At 51.3% G+C, this 19,125-nt stretch overlaps 2 protein-coding genes across 5 annotated transcripts in view; one reads left to right on the top strand and one right to left on the bottom strand.

Moving 5' to 3' along the window:
• ELAC1 (elaC ribonuclease Z 1) overlaps positions 1–19,125 on the bottom strand; it is a 511,775-nt gene that overhangs the window by 196,341 nt on the left and 296,309 nt on the right. The gene's annotated exons all lie outside the window — the stretch shown is intronic.
• The window catches only part of MYO5B (myosin VB), a 142,328-nt gene continuing 123,372 nt past the window's right edge, over positions 170–19,125 (top strand). For 3 of the 4 annotated variants that reach the window (XM_086867478.1, XM_086867479.1, XM_086867477.1), the window contains exon 1: positions 185–479. In XM_086867478.1, coding sequence (XP_086723604.1) covers positions 453–479 — 27 coding nt within the window. In that variant the 5' untranslated portion in view covers positions 185–452. Of the gene's footprint in view, positions 480–19,125 lie in introns of all 4 variants that reach the window. The other variant, XM_086867480.1, reaches the window with a different exon arrangement.

Genomic DNA, 19,125 nt, shown 5'->3' with positions numbered 1-19,125 from the left:
ACGCTGTCGTGGGGGGGACCCTGCCCGGGGGGCGCCGGCGCTGGGCGGGATGCTGAGGACCGCGGGGGAAGCGGACGGGAAGAAAAAATATTTATTAAAGAGAGCTTTCTCTTTTAGAAAAAAAAAAAAAATAAAATAAAAAAAAAAAAAATAAATAAAAGACGAGCCGAAGGGAACCGAGCCGAGCCTCCCCATACCTGAGCGGGGCGCGGCGGAGGCGGAGCGGCGTTGCCTCCTCCTCCTCCTCCCCCTCCTCCTTCTTCTCCTTCTCCTCCTCCTGCTCCTGCTCCTGCCGCTGCCGCTCCCTGCGCTTCCCGTGCCCGCGCCCGGCCGGCCGTGGCGGGTGTAAAGGTCGGAGCGCCGCTGTGTCGGAGTGTCCGTGTGTCCGTGCGGCGGTCGGTCCGGCCGCCCGCCGCCCCCATGCCCCGCGCCTAGCGCCGCCCGCCCCGGCCATGTCCGCCGCGCAGCTCTACACCAAGGTGAGCGGGGAGGGGGCGCGGGGGGCTCTGCGGGTGCCCCCCCGCCTTCCAGCTGTCCTCTGGGGGGGCTGCGTCCCAGCCCTGGAGGGGCCCCGCAACTTTCCCGCAGCCGCCGGGACGGCGGCCGCAGGTGCGCGGGATACGGAGGGGGCACCGCCGCCGTCCCCCCGCGGGTCCCGGTCCCCTCCCGGTCCCCTCCCGGTCCCCCGGCCTTTCGCCCACCCGTGTTCCCTGCGCTGGCGGGTGAACTTCGCCCGTGGGTCGCGGTGGTGGCGGCGGTGGCCTCGCCCTCCGAGCGCTCTGTCACCTGCGCGGCCAGAACACTCTCAGCCTCCCCAGATCCCCCTGGAATAATTCTTCCCTCCGGTGTTCCTAAACCACGGGGGTGGAGGGGAGGAAGATGCGGTCCTTGGAGTCACAGAATCTCAGGTTAAGTGCCGTAACTCACCGAAACGCTTCCGAGGTGTCCGGTTTCCAGAGCCCTTTTTGTTCCACGACTCCTGGACGTGATCCCTTGGCAGGGGTGCGATGGGACGCGCCCGCTTCCTCATGGCAGCCAGGGAAGGTGACACGGCTGGTGGCCTGGCTGGGCACCGCGCCCCGGCGGCCCCCACGCTTCCCACAGGGAAGCTTTGCTCTTAAAAAGTGTTCGTGACAGTAACTGGGGGCTCTTTTTAAAGCAGAGCCTGGGGTCTGGACTAGAAAATTACTGTTTCCACTCTGGTTTAAATTTTTTTTGTTGTTGTTATTTTGTGGCTGTGGGATACTTGGGTGTTCCCGGGCTGTGGCTGCCTCCGGCACGGTTCGGGGCTTTCCGCTCCTCTTCCCAGGGCGAGGCTTGTGTCCAGAGAGATCTTTGCCGATTGACTTGTCCCGATGAAAGAGCTCCTCGCAGGCGGTGCGAGATCCCGCCGGTTCGGAGCGCTCTCCGATGTGGAGATGATGTGCTCTGCATCTTGCCGGGGCTGCGCGGGGGTGATGCGGGCAGCCGCGATCCGGGGAATGTGCTCTGTCAAAGCCATCCACAACGCCGGGCAGCGGCTCGTCGGGACGAGTGCCTGGGCTCCAGGAAAGGTTTTGCTGTGTAAGAGTGTCAGCACCATCGCTTGTCATACTGAGAATTTTGGTGGTTTAGATTCTTCCTGTGACCGTGGTCAGCTCGTGGAGGTGCTGCCAGATTGGCACCAGGAGTCACTTTCTGTCCGCCGGGCTTAACTTTGCTGCAGATTTCTGCTTCTGTAACTCATTTTGCCACCAGCTTTTTTTATGTAACGTGGGGGGTTGCCACGTATCTTTGTCTTTGGCTGTCGCTATCAGAGGAGTGCCGGATGAATGGTGGCTCTGACGGCTCCTCCTCGCAACCTGTGGGGATTGCAGAAGCCCCGCTGGACTGAGCTGGGCTGTCTGTGAGCGGGATGACCTTCATCCTTCTCGGGAGCACTTGAAAAGCCAAGTTTGGGAAACCTTTTTCCCTTGGAAAATCCGGAGGGGAGCAGAAGTAAAGCTGTGGCTAAGCGGCTGTGACGTGCCGACCGCAGCATCTCTTAGGAGGAGCGCACGGGTGTGATGGCAAGCGTCCCTGGGGAGGAGGGCAGCCGGCTCCCAGCGCTGTGTTACCCCTGCTGATGGGCTGATTTAGTCGACCTGGTTAATTGATTTTTAACTTGATGAGCAGGTAGTTAACCTGTGTTGTCTTTTTAATGCTGCCTTGGTTTATGTTCCTGTTGATCTGTCGAACAGGTGCAGGCTGCCTCCTGGGGCGTTGCTTTGGATCCTGTCGCTGTAGAGGGACTTTCTGATGAGGAGGTGGTGGGGATTTGGTGGCAACCTGCGTGCATTGTTAACTTCAGATTTATTTTTAATAACAACAAAGTTTCTGGGCGAGAGCAGGTGTTTCAGCACTGGCCCATCTGCTGTTGCTTGTCAGTTTTGCAGGAACATTCTAGGGATGCAGCTGTTTTTTCAGGTGGTGGGGCCATGGGCTGGAACCCACATGGGCCGTCTGTGCAGCTGAGTCACAGTGAAATTTAGGACTGTCCTGCTGGGCTGTCTGCTGCATGGGGCCTCTGTGCCAGCTCTGGCCTTTGAAGCCGCAGGAAAAGTGTTTCCTGTGACTTTGAGAGTACAAGAAAAAGATCAGAGAAGGTTTAAAACCCACAAGAAACCCAACAGCCTCGAGGTGCTGAGCCTGATGGTGCTGGTGGCTGCGGAGGCCCCCAGGGCGAAGGGGATGTGTTGGTCTCTGGCGCTGGGAAAGGTCCTGGTGCTCACCTGCACATCAGCTCTGTGCAGGAGCTGGCTGCCCCAGCGCAGGGGTGAGGCCTCCTGGATCTCTGCTGGTGGCTGGGGCTGCCTGGGGGAGCAGAGCAGGGGGAGGCGAGGATCCAGAGTCTGTACATCTGTCTTGCTGAGAGCCTGTTGATCCCATGTGTGCGAGGCACAGCCACAACTGCACCTTCCTCTGAGTCATTCCTCCTCCTGCTGGAACCAGGATGAGAGAAACTGCTGAGGAGCCACTTTCAGGCATCCAGGTGGGAATTCTCAGGTCTCCTTCCTGCTGAACTGCAATGGGAGCTGGTATGTGTTGTGTGGAGGGCCCTTAACTTCCACGTGGTGCTTGCAGAAGGTTTTCTGGGACCTTGTGAGGACATGGGGTGTGTCTTTTTGGTGTATAAATTTGTCACCATGCTGATGAATTTGATGTGTTACATTGGCCTGGGGAGCACTTAGGCAGGAGAGGAACCCATCCTGGGAACTCCAGCATCTGCGAGCTTCTGCTGGAGGCCTTCTCTGTGGGATGCCTCGCCATGCCCCTTAAAGATCAGGGCTGACTGGTGTTTAATAGCCCCCATCAAGCATGATAATTAATAGGTCTGCCTAATTATGAGCATGAGAGTAGTTCCAAAACTGCCTCAACCTTCAAGCATGCAGGACTTCACTTTGGTGAGCAGTTAGGGAGAGATCATTCTCTCTCCTCACTCCCACTGCTTTACCTGGCGGCTCTGGGATTATCTGGCTGTGGATTTTATTTTGTGGTGGAGTCAAACAGGAGTTTAGTGCATGTCCCAGCAGAAAAGGAGTTCTGTGGTAGAGGATGCAGACCTGGTCCTGGAGCTGCTGGCACCAGCCTGTGCAAGAGGGATAGGGCAGATAGTGCTGTCAAGGATTCCAGCCTGCAAAAACCTGTTCCAGATGGAGATCTAGAAGAACTTTGCCTTATTTGTGCATTGCCCAAGAAGCATCTTTCTAGGGCTGCTTGTGCTGGCCCTGCTCCTGCCCTGATGTGCCCAGCTGCAGCACTGCCCAGGCAAACTGGCTGCTGCTGGGCAGGGGAGTTTCTCAAATCCTCTCCAGCTGCAGCAGGAGGCAGCTCAGGAGCCCAAGGGCCTGCACAGGTGCCAGCGTGACCCTGCTGCGGGATAACGGGATGCTCCGTGCCCTGGGCTGGGCGCTGGGCAGGAGGGACGCAGCAGGACATCCCAGGGAAGGTGCTGTCACCAGCAGTGAGTGATTTGCAGCACTAAACCAGAAATTAGAGTTGTTTTTATGGCTGACCTTTGTTGTGTTGTAAGGTGAAGCTCTTAGTATGACAAAAAAACAACTATAATTGCTTTGGCTTCTGATGTTCTGCTCTCTTAAAGGTGCTTCTTAAAATATGTTAATTGTCCTTGTAAGTATAGCCTCTGAACCTCATGCAAAATAGTGCTTCTGCCAGGCTAGGGAATAAGCTGTGTGTTTCTGCTCCTGGGCTGTTGTGCGGCTCAAGATATGCTCTTCAGAAGGTTTGCAAGCTCTGGGTAAATAAGAAGCCAGGGTATTTATTTTTCATATTATTTTTTTCCTCCTCTCATTGTGCAGAGTGGCTGCTATTTGCCAAGTATTTTTTTACGGACTGTGGAACCTGATGCATTTAAAAAAATCCTCTTCTAACAGCTAGTGTTGGGTATAGAAAACTCTCTGGTTTTCGCTTAAAGTTGTATTAAATGAAATAGCTGGAATGAATTGGTGGTTTCTGACCCTGGGGAGAAACTTTTCAGAAGTGCATAAATGCTGCCAGTGTGATCACACACTGATTGAGTCGATGAATTGGCATAAACCTTCTGGCATAAAACCTTCTGAAAATTATTTATCCTGCAAGGCTCGGGGAGGATTCATCCTTAGTGTGTGCCTGTGTGCTGGTTTGGGGCTAGGGAGCAGCTGGGAAGGAGAGAGGAGATTTTCTGTGAATTGTGGAATTTGTGGGAATAATTTCTGGGAATAAGTGTTGGGGACTGAGATTGTTTGGGGTTCAGTCCCGGGACATCCACAGGATGCTGCAGAGCTCCTGAACTCCTGATGCTGCCATTACAGCTCCTGTTAGGAAAAGTAGGTTATAGCTGAGGGGTTTTGTCTTCTTTTCTTCTTTATTTTAGATTATGAGAACATGTCTGGGTCATGCCATGAAGGGCAGGGACAGCTTGGGGTTTTTATTTAAGGATGCGGCCGTCTGGCTGAAGGAGCTGGGTCCGTCGGCATCCCCGGGCTCCTCCTGATCCTGCCTCATTATGAGCTGCAGTGGCAGAGAGAAAATCATTGAAATGTAAACTCTGATTGCTCCAGCCAGCTCTCTGCAGCTGGGGACTGTGCCAAGGGCACGGCCAGCGCCGCAGCCGCTCGGGGCCCCCTCGGCTTCCCCGTGGTGGCACGGCGGAGAGAAAGGCAGAGCCAAGCCTGGGGCTTAAATATCCTTCAGTCCACTGGGTCTGGGCCTTGAGTGGGTCCAAGGGAGGTGAGAGATTGTGGTGTGGGGGACATTTCCCTGCCTGGATGGGCAGGGCATGGCCAGAGCTCACCCCGTGCTCTCCTGGCACTGTGTGGGTACATGTCCCACCACAGGGCACGCTGCTCCAGGGGCTTTGTGCTGCAAGAATAACGCCATTTTCTTCTCTGTTTGTGTAATTTTTCATCTCAGTTGTGCATTTAATAGCCCCTGTGCTTGGGTCAGATGAGAGCCATGGAGCCAAGGAGCACGGAGCTCAGTGCAGGTGCTGGGGCACAGCCTCAGGACTGGTTCCAGCAGGGTTAATTAGCCAGATCCCAGCTGTGTGCCCTCTCTCTGCTGGGCATTAATCAGCTTGCTCTTTTAAAAAACTATTTTTGAGAATTCCTGCCCTGATTCTGCTCCAAGGGTGTGAAACTGTGTTGTGGAAATCCTGGTGCATGTAAGCCCAAGTTGCAGTGGTTTGCTGGGTTAACTCCGGGGTGAAGGATGGGAGCAGCAGTGGGTCTGAGACGGTGCTGGGCTGGTTCTTATGGGATTGGGTGGGATGAGTCCTTCCTGCCCTGAGGAGGGAGTTTATCTGAGGTTATTTGTTACAGGCAGCCTGGCTGCTGTTGAGGAATGTATTTGCAGGGGAGGATTTTTGCTTTGTTTTCTTTCTTGCTGCCAATTATCAGGCACAGAAAATAATGACCCTGAACGTGATCTCATGCATCTCTTCTGGTGAACAAGAAAGAAGGCTGTATATGTTTGTGTTTTTATATACAGACGTTTAAACTTCTCAGTTTGCTGTAAAGCAGTGCAAGTTGTAGATGTGTTGCACTTTGACTTTACGCACCAATTAATTTGAAGCCCTGTCCAAAACAGGAGTAATGTACCCTTACTGTGGTAGTTGTCCTTCAGGGAACCCACAGGAATAGCCCCACTTGAGCATGAAGGTGGACTTTGGACCCTCCTCTGAGCTCTGAGTATAATAAATATCAGGTAATGCCGGTGAAACTCTGAGTTGGGTGTTTTTGTCTGGTGCTGTTGCCTGATCTTTGACCCTTCCTGCACTGGTGGTGGTTAAAGGAACATCAGAGTGAACAACAATCCGGGTCAGGAAAATGACTGCTGCTACTGCGGCGAAACCTCAAGCTGTGGCAGACACCTGAAATGTTTGCAGAGCACTTTAGGGAAGAATTTGCTGCTTATCAAAACTGAAAAATGTTCCCTGTGAGCTTTCTGTGTCTCGAGCTGGTTGTAAAGCAATTGCCCTCATATGCTTCTGGCCTGCTCTGGGACACGTCTGTGTGGGGTTGGGTTGGGTTTTGGCTTAGACTGAACCTTTAAGTATGAGCAAGGACCTGTCCAGAGATGGTGACAGGACTGGGAAGGACCAGGCTTGGTGGGTGATGGGCTTCATGTGGCTTTTCTCTTGTGAACACTCTTTAATGCGTTGTCTGGGTCATGGTCAACTCATCAGTTGTACCAATAAAGCTTTTGAGGGTTTGGTATTTCTGCTCTTTGCCTTTCCTGTGGTATCCAGAGGGTTTGGAGAAGAGCATCCCTACAGGGAAGAGCCTGCAGCCTGGAAATGTGACAGTTTCTCCAGCTGTGCTGTCCTTTTGTCCTTGCTTTGTCCATGTCTGAAATCTTCTCTGGCTGACTGAAACCTGGGAATCGCAGGAATGAGTTGAACATGTCCAAGTGTGTGTAAGCAGCACCGGTCTCTGAACACTTCACTGTGAGCAGTGCAAGCCCTTGGTTGCAGGTGATGCCTCCCAGCCCGTGGCATGGTGCAGGGTGGTGGCATGGAGGTGCAGCTCCAGGAGTGGTGGTGCAGAGTTCAGGAGCATCCTGTGGATGTCCTGGGACTGAACTCCTCCAGCAGTGTGTGCTCCTCACCTGCTGTGCCATCACCCTTTGCCATTTTTAACCAAACCCCATCCCATTTTTCTTGTTTAATTTCCATTATTAATTTTCTCCTCCCTGAGCAGAAAGTGCTGTTCTTTGGCGCTGAGGTTCAGTCCCCTGTGTTTGTCCCCAGGAAGCCAGCGCTGCTTTGCTCTGGCAGTTCCAGCAGATCAGCAGCAGCACTGTGTAACCCCTCTGGCTGCCCTCCCTGGCTCTGCACGGTGCAGGGCAGGTTGCAGGATGCCCTGTTCGTGTCCTCCTTGATCTACAGCCCTCACCTCCCTCTTGTCATGCTCCCACGTAAGCGCTGTGGTGGCACCACTGGGTGGCCTTGCCTTCTCTGGATGCTCCAGGTGTTTGGTGCTTCCATGGACCCTCAGTTGGAGATGTGTGCTGTGTCCTGGAATCCCAGAATGGTTTGGGTTGGAAGGGACTTCAAGGACCATCCAGTCCCACCTCCTGCCGTGGCAGGGACACCTTCCAGTGTCCCAGGCTGCTCCAAGCCCTGTCCAGCCTGGCCTTGGACGCACCAGGGATCCAGGGTCAGCCACAGCTGCTCTGGGCACCCTTCACCTCTGGAAAACCTGTGTCCATTCTGACTTTTGGGTGTTTCTCTTGGCTCACATCCACAAGTCTCCGTTCTCCACGTGCTTGCAGCTCAGCTGTTCCTTGAGAACGTCCTCTCCGCATTTGGGGTTGACCAACCCTTCCAGACCACAAGCAGCTCCCACCCTGAAGGACCATGGGCAGCCCATCAAGGCATGAGTTTCCCTTGGTGTCTCCACACCTCGGTGGAGCGCTTACACCCAGCTCATGCATGCCTTCGCCTTCCCCGTGAATCACTGCCCACCTCCCTGCTGGAAGTGTCGCGGCATGCAGGTGCTGGCAGGATGTGCTAACCACCACTTAGAGGCTGCTGGGAGCGGCTCCTGGGTGAATCACGGCCCCGCTACTTATCACAATAGCACCTTGCACCTCAGGGATGTGGCCCAGCCAGTCGCTGCTCTTCAAAGGGAAAAAAAGACCCTTGAAGTGTTTAAAGATGGGCTTTTTAAAAATCGTGGGAATGTCCGGTTTCCTCTGGAAGCCCCACGGGGATGGTTTCAGCTGGCACAGGCAAGCCTCCAGCTGCCAAAGCAGGTTGGGTGTAAGCAAGTACCTGGGGCTGCTGGCATGTGTATTAGCAAATGAGCATTGAAAAGGGCTTTAAACATAATAGAAATAAAAGATCTGATCCCTGTGCCTGCAGAGGAGCTGGTCCTTGGTGCTACACCCCAGGCGAGCACGGTTGGTGTAAGCATATCTCAAGGCAGCCAGTGGATGCCAAGATGCTGAGATGACAGAAGTTGTAATTTTCAATCTAATTAAGCTGAGTAACTCCTCGTGGATTTATGCTGCTTAATTACTCTGTGAGCTCTGTGAAGCTGGGTGCTGTGGGTACTGCAGGTCTTTGCAGGGAGAGCCCAGCTGAGTGCCCTGGGCATGGCGTGGGGCTCGTTCAGGGACGCAGCCTCCTGGTGGGGTGGGCATGGAGAGCTGGAGGTGGCTTTCACGAGGCAGCACTGGGCTGCTGTGATTATGGGATGGTGCCACATCTCCTGGCAGGACCACGTGTCCCGTTTTGGTGACAGGTTGGAGGAGAAGGTTTTGCTCCAGAGCCACACGGTCCTGGGTGGGAGGTGGGTGTAGGAATGCTGGTGTGGCTCTTGCCAGCCCTGCCACAGCTGTGGGGTGCTGTTTGTTGCTTAGCTGATGCCTCTTTCACTGCAGTGTTCAGTGGTGAGAAATGAAATAGTGAAAGAAATTGAAGATGTAGAGCCGCTTTTCCAGAGCTTGGTTGGTGTCTCATGTCCTTGTGCTGTCCCTTTGCTTTCCTGTCTCACCTAGCCTTGGGAGAAGTCAATTCTCTGCTGGGTTAGCCTGTGAACACCTGCACTTTCATCTTGTAATGGTACCAACACGGCACGTTCTAGCTGAAGCAAGACCTGTAAGACCACTAGAAAGCTCTCAGGGAGGGCAGGTCTGTGTGAGGTGTGAACATCTCACCCGTGGGCTGGTGTGGAGCTGCCCTCAGGGCTGTCTGCAGGTCTGAGCTGGGGTTTTCTCCCCACGTCCTTCAGGGAGCAGAGGTCCCAGGGTGACCTGCCCTTGGCTCTCCTGCAGCACACACTTGACGGCCCTGGCCAGAGATAATCAGCTCCTATCTTGCTCCTGTAAACCCTAGAAGTACCAGGTTTGAAATCCGCTGTGCCCCCTTCCTTCTGTTTGTTTTCTCTTTTGATCTCCTTCCCAAAGCCTTTGTTTTTGTTTGGATCCTGCCCCCAGTAAGGAGACACGCTTTTCCTCCCCTTGCAGAGTGGTGAGAGAGGTGCTGATGCTTTCACCTGTCACAGGGGAAGGAGGCAGAACTATTAAATAAAACCCTTTAAAAACAAGCAAGAGGGAAGGAGAAAAATCGAGGTGTCTTAAGCCTGCAGGTCTCAATTCCCTAAACCCCTGGTGCTGAGGGCTGAAGGGCTGATGCTTTGGGTGCAACCAGTGGCAGGAGCGGCTGCGGAATTCAGCTCGGGGCACTCGCTGCTGCCCGGCCCCTGCTCGTCAGGGCTGCTTTGAAGCCTCGTGTGCTCTTGCCATGCCAAAATAAACTCGGGAGTCGAGGCTGTCAGAGCTAATCTTCGTCTCTCTGCACTTTGCCCTCCCCGCTGTTGTTCCGCCGAGGGATGGCAGTGCTCGCACCCCTGGGTTTCGGGGAGCCCTCCCAAGCCTGGGGACTGTCCCCGCGGTGCCAGGTGGCCACAGAAAGCGCTGACCAGCTCTGGGCAGCCTGAGCCGCCCGTCTGCTTGGCCATCAGGGTGGGCCTGAGCCAGCCTTAGTAACAGAACCTGCCGAATTTCCCTTTCTCTGGGCTGGAAAAGGTGGGGATGGCTGAGGCTGCTCCAGGCTGAGTGACTTGCAGTCCCCAAAAACCAGCTGCAAGCAGGCTTCTCCTCCCCGAGCACTGCTCTACCCAAAATAGAGCTTTGCACCCCCAGGTCCACCACCAGGCGTTTGAAACAGTGTTCTCACCCAAGAGGAACCTCCCTGGGGCCCCTCTTTTTTCTTTTTCAATGTGGATTTCTGTACCACACACTTTTTATCTTTGGATAAAAAGCCAGTTCTCAGAACATTCTGTTTGTCAATGCCAAAAGGTCTGTAGGCTCTCTCCCTCTCTCATTCCTCTTTTTTTTTTTTTTTTTTTTTTTTTTTTTTTTTTTTTTTTTATAATATTATTTTAATTTATTGCTTTATTTTTTGACTGGAAAGAAAGTGCTGTCTCCTGCCAGCCTTTGCTCTGGTGCAAAGTTTCAGCCCTGGGAGGTCACGTGAGGTAAATCATCAGAATACAAACCCTGCTGTTACTGACTAAACTTTGCCCGGATCTCACCTAATCTCCAACCTCGCATGTATTTAAGAGCTCCAGCTCTTTTCCTGTGAGGAGAGAGCTCAGCCCCAGATCACCACCGGCACAGCTTTTGTCCCTGGATCCTTCCAGGGTCCTGGCATCCTTCTGCTTCAAGTTATTTCTGAGCCCTTTGGATGTAACTCATGCCTGAGTGATCGTTTGCTGTTACATTCCAGTTATTAAATGGTATTTTCTTTCTCTGGGGTAGCAGGTTTTCTGGGGTTTTTTTTTTGTTTTTTTTTTTTTCTTTTTTCCCCTCCCCCTGGTCTGGTAGGATTCTGCTGTAATTTTGAGTAATTTGAGAGGTATTACCCGAATTTAGGCTGTCATTAACTCCCAGCAGGATGTTTTCTGGTGTCCCTGTGTGAAGAGCAGACTGGATGTTGTGGCTGATAGAAAACCTTCACAAAGTGTTTTAAACACAAGTGAGTGGGAACACTCAGCTCACAGCTAGTGAGGTTTCATCCTCCTAGCAGCTCTGAAGGCAGTTTCTTGTCTCTCCACTTTCAATACTAATGGCTGAATATTTCCAAAGGAGAAACCTTCCAACAAAACGATTTAATTTTCCTCGGAAATATTTTTGGGCACAATCTGTTGGCGACTCTTTTATCTGGCGTGCCATCTCTAGGCTTATAACCCTCTTTGATGTGGCTCATTCAGGGGAAAAATGGCATTACACACTACCTCAATCATTCAGATGTCAGAGAGGATATTGCATTTGACTAATCGGGGGAAATTTGGGAAGATTTAGTAATGCCAGGAGACATGACCCACTTCCAGTTAAACGCTTTTCAGACAATAGAGGTTGTGCTAAGTGGTGGGGGGAGGGAGAAACACTCACAGAGTAGAAAAAATTAGTAGTTATTTATAATTTTAAATCTTATGGTGCTGACCCTTTCCTAGGGTCAGGATGGGCTTGCTTTCTTTTTCAGTTTAATTTCTTTCTTTTTCTGAGAAAAAGATAATACTGATATTAACTGGTTTTCAACAGATGGGTGTTACCTGCAGATGGCCACCCCTGTGCTGTGGACACCTGTCACCTCTGGGATGTGGCTGAGGGTGTTGGGAGCTGTGGCCCAACCGTGGGTGCCTGAGGATGTGGAATATGGTGTGGAATCGATTTTGACTGTGCCAGCTCAGGAGGGTGCCCACCTGATGATGTACATCCTAAGTCCATAAAGAGTAATGTACATCCTAAGTCCACAAAACCATATTTAAGTGGTTTTTCCATGCTCCAAACCTTCAGTGTTGCTCATTCCTGATCCTAGGAGTGTCTGGGCAAAACCAAACAGAAACTGCAGAGGTGCAGCCCTGTGATGTTGTACAACTGTGAGGTGGCCAAACCTAAGTTCGTAGTACATAAACTTTTTCTTCAAAGGCAACAAAAAAGAATATTCTTTTAAGAGGTAACTCCATAATTTTTAGTGCTGCAAGTTCTGTCAAGCAGCTTGCGGCTGTTGCTTTGTGCAAGGCTTTATCTTTGCAGCCATGTGAGCCAAACAAAAGCAACTTACTCTGCTTAAAGCTTATTAAACCCCTTATTAAAAATAGTTCTGTAATCCTTCTGGAGTATGCCAGCAACACTTGTGTCTCAGTTTCATATTGCAGCTAAACTCTTCTTGTAGCAGTCTGCGAGGTGCAGATGTGCGATACTGGAAGGTCCTGGTGTCAACGTCCAGCGTGGTGGAGCTGCTGCTCCATCAGATCCCACCTGAAACTGGGAGGATGAGCTGTGCTGCATGGGCAGCACTTTGGGGCAGGAATCCCACCCTAGGAACCTGCTGGAACTGCTGCTGGTTTCTGGAAGGGGGTCCAAGTCTTCAGCCTTTGTTGGTGTTTCCGCAAACGGGCTTTTGTGTGATCGTTCAGGTGTAGGTGTTTTTTATTGCTCTGCTTTTGCCTGCAGCCAGGATTCCACTGCTCTCCTTCCACAGTATAAAATCCACTCTTGTTTTCTGAGCTCTTCCCCGAAAACTATTCTTTGAAGAGCCACATTATATTATAATGTGAAGCTCAGAAATAGGCTTCCAGTGTCTTTACCAAGCAAGTTAGCACCTTCCTCGTGTTAAAACCTTGTTTCTTCTGCCTTCAAGCTTCAGAGGCAGTAGACTGACGTTTTTTTGGATGCATCCCCGTTGATAAATGCTGCTTTTACGTGCAGTTACAGAGATCGCTGGAAGAGACACAGCCCTGACGCTTGTCTAGATAAATTAATTTCCTTTGCACACACCTCTGGGTATCTGAGCTGGTCACTGGGGGCTCTGAACTCCGTGTTGCTCCTGTGTCCTACGAGTGGCTCAGGAGGAATTTGTGAAGCATTAGCGGGGGGTGCTGGATGCCTGGTGCTCGCGTGGTGTTTGGGTGGCTCTGGAGCGATGGGCAGGCTCGGGCTGGGCAGGAGGGTTGCCTCCCTGGTGCCTCCCTGCTCACTCTCACCCACCTGAAGCAGCTGAAAAGCTGGGAACAGCTAAAACATACCTGGGATCTGGGCAAACCTGTCCTGGCGTGAGGCTAAACTTCAATATAGTTAATTTGTCTGGAAAGGGAAAAGGCCGGTTTGGAAGGACTTGGCTTCACTCCTCCTGCTCACACAAAACAAATGTAATTTTTCATGTCAGGGCAGAGCAAACAGGTGCAGGTCTGAACCAGGGCTCATATTCTGAAAGCTGAAGAGCTTTAGAAACACCCCAGCAGATGTACGAGGCCCTGGCTGCATCTGCCTTACCTGCTTTAACCCCATAAACAGCACTGACCCTTGTCTCTCACAGGCTCTGTACATAATTCATGTCTGATTTGAAAGTTGGCTGCTCTGTTAACACACTTGTCCGTGACTGATGCTTGGAGGAGTCTCTTGGGAGCTGCAGTGCCCATGCACAGGGCTTGTGTTCGATGGTTGAGATGCATTAAGGATGTTCAAGTTGTAGGATGGAAGCGGGCCAGTTAAAAATGGAGACGCGTCTTTTCCCACCCTTTATTTGCAGGCAGAGCTTAGGGACAGCTGAAGGCACCAGCGAAGCCTGTGTGGGTTCTGTGCTCTGGCAATAAACCAGCAGTGAGGGGGTGGCTGGTGTGTCCTTCATGCCACAAACCCTGGCTGCACTGAGCGTGGGTGTGAAAATACAGCAGTGGCCTTTGGCTGCTGATCCAGCCGGGAACATTTGTGGGCCTGGGGTGACACCTGATATCTTGAGGGGTTTCTTCAGGGGTTATGTGTCCTTTCAACAGCCAAACGCTGCTGGTGTTGGGCGACGTCCTGCAGCTGTGTCCCTTGCTGTCCCTCCCGCCAGGCACGAGCCTCGCTGAGGCCTTCAGCTCTGTGAGGATGCTGTGAGCTCCCCGAGCTGCCCTGCATGGTGTTAGCAGCTGCTGAGCTCCCTGCTTGTCTTAAACTTCCCTTCCACATGCTCACAAACCCCCCCACTTTGCGGGATTTCAGTGGTTTCTGGGGATGTCTCTTGCATTTTATTCCTGCGGACTGAATGTAAGGCACTGGGGATAAATTTACTGCAGCAATAAAACACAGGTTAGGAGCGATAATGATACTAACTGTGGCAGTCTGTCTCACTACTGGAGCAGCCTCTATCCTTTTCTATCTTGTGATGAAGAGAGATTTGTGGCTTATTTTTCCTGTGTCAGTGCCAAATGAGATGTGGGCTTTCTCCTGCACATGCAAACCCTGAAAGAAGTTCAGAAGTGTTGGAGGAGTGGGGAAATCCCAGCTCATGAGCTTTCCCAGACAGTGCTCCTGGCTGGAAACAAGCTGTGGGGATGCTGAGGTTTGGCTTGCTTTGAAACAAAGCCCAGGCCTTTGCCAGTGCTTTGCTGGTAGATGGACAGAGGGGAAACCTCCTCTCTGAACTGGCTAGAATGCCTTCTGAGCAGGTTGAACTGCTTTCCTCTGAAAAGGGCTTTTGTGAAAACCAGTCCCTTGGGATTCCTCCTTGGGAGATCAGAGCTGGCTTTGTGGATGTGCTGTGCCCAGATCCTGCCGTGGCCATCAGTGCTGTCTTTGCAGACCTGGCAAAGACCTGGGATGTTCTGAATGGCGTTCTGAATGAATTGGCTTCTCTGAAATGCATCAGTTTGGAGGTCAGATCCACAGTCCTACAGCTGGGAATACCAGCAGCTGAAGAAGCATGGAAATACAGGGCTTCTGCACATCCTCTATGGGGAAATCCCAGAATCACAGAAGGGTTTGGGTGGGACGGACCTTAAAGTTCACCCAGTGCCACCCCTGCCATGGGCAGGGCCACCTTCCAGTGTCCCAGGCTGCTGCAAGCCCTGTCCAGCCTGGCCTTGGACACTGCAGGGATGCAGGGGCAGCCCCAGCTGCTCTGGGCACCCTGTGCCAGGGCCTGCCCACCCTCCCAGCCAGCAATTCCTTGCCAATATCCCAGCTGGGCCTGCCCTCTGGCACTGGCAAGCCATTGCCTGGGTGCTGGCCCTGCAGGCCTTGTCCCCAGTCCCTGGGCAGTGATTGAAACCAATGTCTGAGGGCACCCAGGAAAATCCATCGGGAGGTGAGCGCTGGGCCGAGCTTGGCCTGCTCTGGGGTTACTTGGCATGTGGCTTTCCCGGCTGATGCAGGGGACATCCTGTCGCTGGAAGTGACCCCGATTTGCAAATACAACACAGGGAGGATGGGGAGAGCTGGGGAAAGCAAATATTTGCCTTTCTGCAGCTGAATCTGCCTCGCTGATGCTCTGATAGATCCCGCTCCTCGCACATTTGAGTCTCTGCTCTTACTAGAGTATTTTTGTTTATACAAAGTGGGTCTTATCTCCGCTGTAGCTGGGAATTGGGAGGCTGTGCTCTGACAGTGCCTTTAATAATGCTTGATAAGGGCTCGCTGTCCCTGGCAGGGAGAAGGAAAGCCAGCCTTGCTGCCTTATCAGGGAGCAGCAAGGTGAAAGGTGCCACAGGGAGGAGCGGAACAGTGGCAAAGCCTGGTTTGGTGTCTTGGGTGCAGAGGGTGGTGTTAATTTTGGGTGGCACCTCTGCATGGTGATAGCACCGTGCCGTGATCCAAACTGGGATTTTTATTTTTTTATTTTTTTTTCTTCTAACTAAAGCACCTAGGAGTACTCACTGGAAAGTTTGCAGCAGCCTCCAGTTTCACCCCAGTGTGGGATGGAAGGTAGAGCAGCTACGAGGGGACATGAGTTGCTTCACATCTCTGCTCTTTGTAGGTCCCATCCCCTTTGGACAGGGCCCCAAATCCCTGTTGCATCCATGAGTGTGCACGGCCACTGATGCTTTTTCTGATGCATTTGGATATCAGGGAAAATCCTTCATGGAAGGGCTTGTCCAGCCCTGGCCCAGCTGCCCAGGGCAGTGCTGGAGTCCTCATCTCTGGAGGGATTTAAAAGCCATGTGGATGTGGCACCTGGGGACATGGGGCACTGGTGACCTGGGCAGGGCCAGGGAATGGTTGGACTTGATGGCCTTGGAGGGCTTTTCCAGCCCAAATGGTTCTGGAGTTCTGTGATTTGGAGATCCTGTGGGACGAGCTGCACTGTGGTGATGCTCTGGGTTACCATGAGTGCAGCTTGGCCCGTGGCAGTGGCTGAAGCCACGTGAGATCAGCTGTCCCTATCCAGCCACTGACCCTTGCAGTTTGAAGGAGCTCAGCTATTGGGACCGACTATTTTGTCAGAAAGGGCAGAAACCTTTGGTCATGCACATTCTGAAATGGGAGCTCTCGGCATGGTTAGCAAAAGATTTGCTTTTGCAATGAAATAAACTTGAGTAATATAATGATTATTCAGTTTAGTTTTTCCTTTCTCATTTTATTCATCTACCTAGCAAAGAAATAAAGAATAATAAAAAAATGCTCCTGTAGCACAGGGAGGGATACTCATGTGAGTACATCCATCTCCTGCTGGAACAGGGATGTCCTGTGTGCCAACCCAAGAGTGGCTTAGCTGTGGGAATGGGGAAGGCAGGAGCAGCACCCCATGGCTGAGATAGATTCTTTTGTTTTTTTAATCCATTTTTATTTTCTCTTTCTCTTTGGGTGCTTTGTTCTGTGGACACTTCAGTATTTCATGAGAGCTGTGTTTGATCTTCCTGGGAGCGTGTGTTTGTGTGCAGCTGGGGCAACCACCCTTCCAAAGAGAAGAGATAAACTGGGATTTGCCTAACTCTTCTGAGGACATTGCCAGACCAGGGGAAAAAAATCAAAATTCAAGCCAGAAGGTGAAGACTAGAAAAGATGCATTTCGTGGTGGTGATTTTTGTTTTATTTTGTTTGTTTGTTGTTTTTTGTTTGGCTGGGTTTTTTCCCTTTGTTTTTGGTTGTTGGTTTTTTCTTGTTTTGTTTTGGGTTTTTTAAAATGGGTTCAGATGCCCTTCTTGAAACAATTTTCCCACTTGGGTGCAGTCGTCTGCATGTTGTTCCCCCTCCCTGAGCCCTTCCTGCAGGACACAAATGCTGCTTTGCTAAAGGCACCACCTCCCAAATCACCTTCCAAGAATTCAAAATTCGAGGTTGATGGAGGTATTCTTTCCTGTACCATTCCTTGTTCAAGCCTTTGTCTCCCCTACCTTTGTAGGAGGAGACTGGATATGGGATTTAGAGGATGCTTTTCCACGGAGTTGCTGTGTGGCGTTAGTGCAGGAAGATCTGGAGAGCCAAAATCTCAGCGTTTCAGCTGGGTAGATAAAACTGTGGGGGATTGAGAAGGAAAACAAAGCTGACTGTCTGGCCATATTATGTATTAAAAAGAAAACCTCCTTTTGTTTGGGTTTCCTTGGATGTGGGTTTTGAACCAGAGTTAGCTCAGCAATTGCAATAAATTGGAAAAAAATCTTGCTGATTTATTTCACTAGAGAGAAGAGGCAGAGTCTGTACATTAACATGGAGTAACTTATGATACAAGTGCTCATCCAAGATCTGGTCTAAAGACATCTTGGGAGCAGCAGAGCCAGCGCAAATCACATTCCCAAATACATGGTAATTGCTGCAAGGAGATGAAAGAAATTTAGGAAGAAGTTCTCTGAGAGAGTGGGCAGGCCCTGGCACAGGGTGCCCAGAGCAGCTGGGGCTGCCCCTGCATCCCTGCAGTGTCCAAGGCCAGGCTGGACAGGGCTCAGAGCAGCCTGGGACAGTGAAAGGTGTCCCTGCCCATGGGTGCCTTCCCACCCAAACCATTCTAAGATGGTATGAAAATGCAGGAGCAGTGGTTCCCTCCAGGAGCCCTTTTCTCTGCCCTGCCATTCCTCTGCAGCTGGGAGTGTCTGTGTGTGTGCTCACTGCTCCAGTTACTTTAATTGGACATGTTCATTCCAGCTTTGTGTCCTGATCACTGGTGCTGTTCTCCAAGTGTTTAATGTCTCCTTGCTAACAGACTTTATTGCTGGAATTTTTAAATTACCTCTGGTAGAACATTGCTCATTTAAATCCCTGGTGATCAATCTGTTTTTCTTCAGAGGCTTGGCAGTGGAAAGGACCAGTGGTCTTTCCAGCATAACCCTCTTGCTGGAAGATGCTGAAAAACGTCCTGTAACTTTAAGTCAAGCCCCTTTTAATTAACTATGCCTGAGTGATGTTCCAAGAGGGGTTTTAATGCACCTGTGGTGTTCTGGAGAAGTGAGGGGTTACTGTGCAGGTTGGTTAATCCAATTACTTCTTCTGAATAAGGTTAACAGTCCAGTCTGGTGGAAGGGTTGCACTGCAATTAAAGGTGGATTTCGGTGCTGTTTGGGTAACAGTGGTACCCAGAGGGGAGCAAGGCTGAGCTCTGGAATGGTGGGGGACATGCTGTGGTACCCTGGATTTTGGGAGATGCTGGTGACGCCCTGAATGCCACTGGTGTTAGAGCCAAGGAGCTCTAACTTAAAAGTGGCTTTAAAACCACTGCTTTAAACATTTCCAGTTGAAAGATCTGCTGTCCCCTGGCTGCATCCCTGCAGCACAGAGCCAGGCTCCTCCCAGGACCATTCTCATCTAAAATCTTGTAACATGGGGTGGTCACTGCCCTGGGGAGTGAACGTGAATTTCCCTAAAGCATCACATGGCTATGTTATAGATAGAGGATGCTGAACACCCAGGGTGAAGGGCCATTTTTGACTATTTAATTAAACCCAAAGGCTGTTTTTTAACTATTCATTATCAATCAGCTGCAAATGGTGTCTCTTGAGCGTGTTTTGGATCCCACTTGTGTTCACCAAGGAGTGGTGAAGTCACATAGATTTTGGATGGAAAAGGGGACAATGAAGGCAAGGTTACATCACAGCACTGCTAAAGGTTTTGATTAGTTGGGAGTTACAGGAGAGAAGGGTAATTAATGCCAATCAAGAGGGATTTGCAGAAAGTAGCCTGGAAGAATTTCACTCTTGAAGTATGACAGGCTGTTTGGTGAAAGTCATGCTATGGGAGTGCTTGGCCTGGAGTTTTTAGTTGAAAAAAGGCAAAAGCTGAGTCTGTAAACCCCCTTACTTCAATTAAAAAAAAAAAAAAAAGCCTGCATTGCTGAGCTGTGTGTGAAAGGCTCATCCTGGGTCAAGGGTGTTTTTATGATCCTGAAAATGTGGGAATTTTTTAATC

The sequence above is a fragment of the Cyanistes caeruleus genome, chromosome Z (genome assembly GCF_971803275.1).
Source record: "Cyanistes caeruleus chromosome Z, bCyaCae1.hap1.1, whole genome shotgun sequence".
Taxonomy (NCBI): Eukaryota; Metazoa; Chordata; class Aves; order Passeriformes; family Paridae; genus Cyanistes; species Cyanistes caeruleus.
The sequence above is the reverse complement of the archived record's forward strand: the minus strand, read 5'-3'. Positions and strand labels throughout refer to the sequence as shown.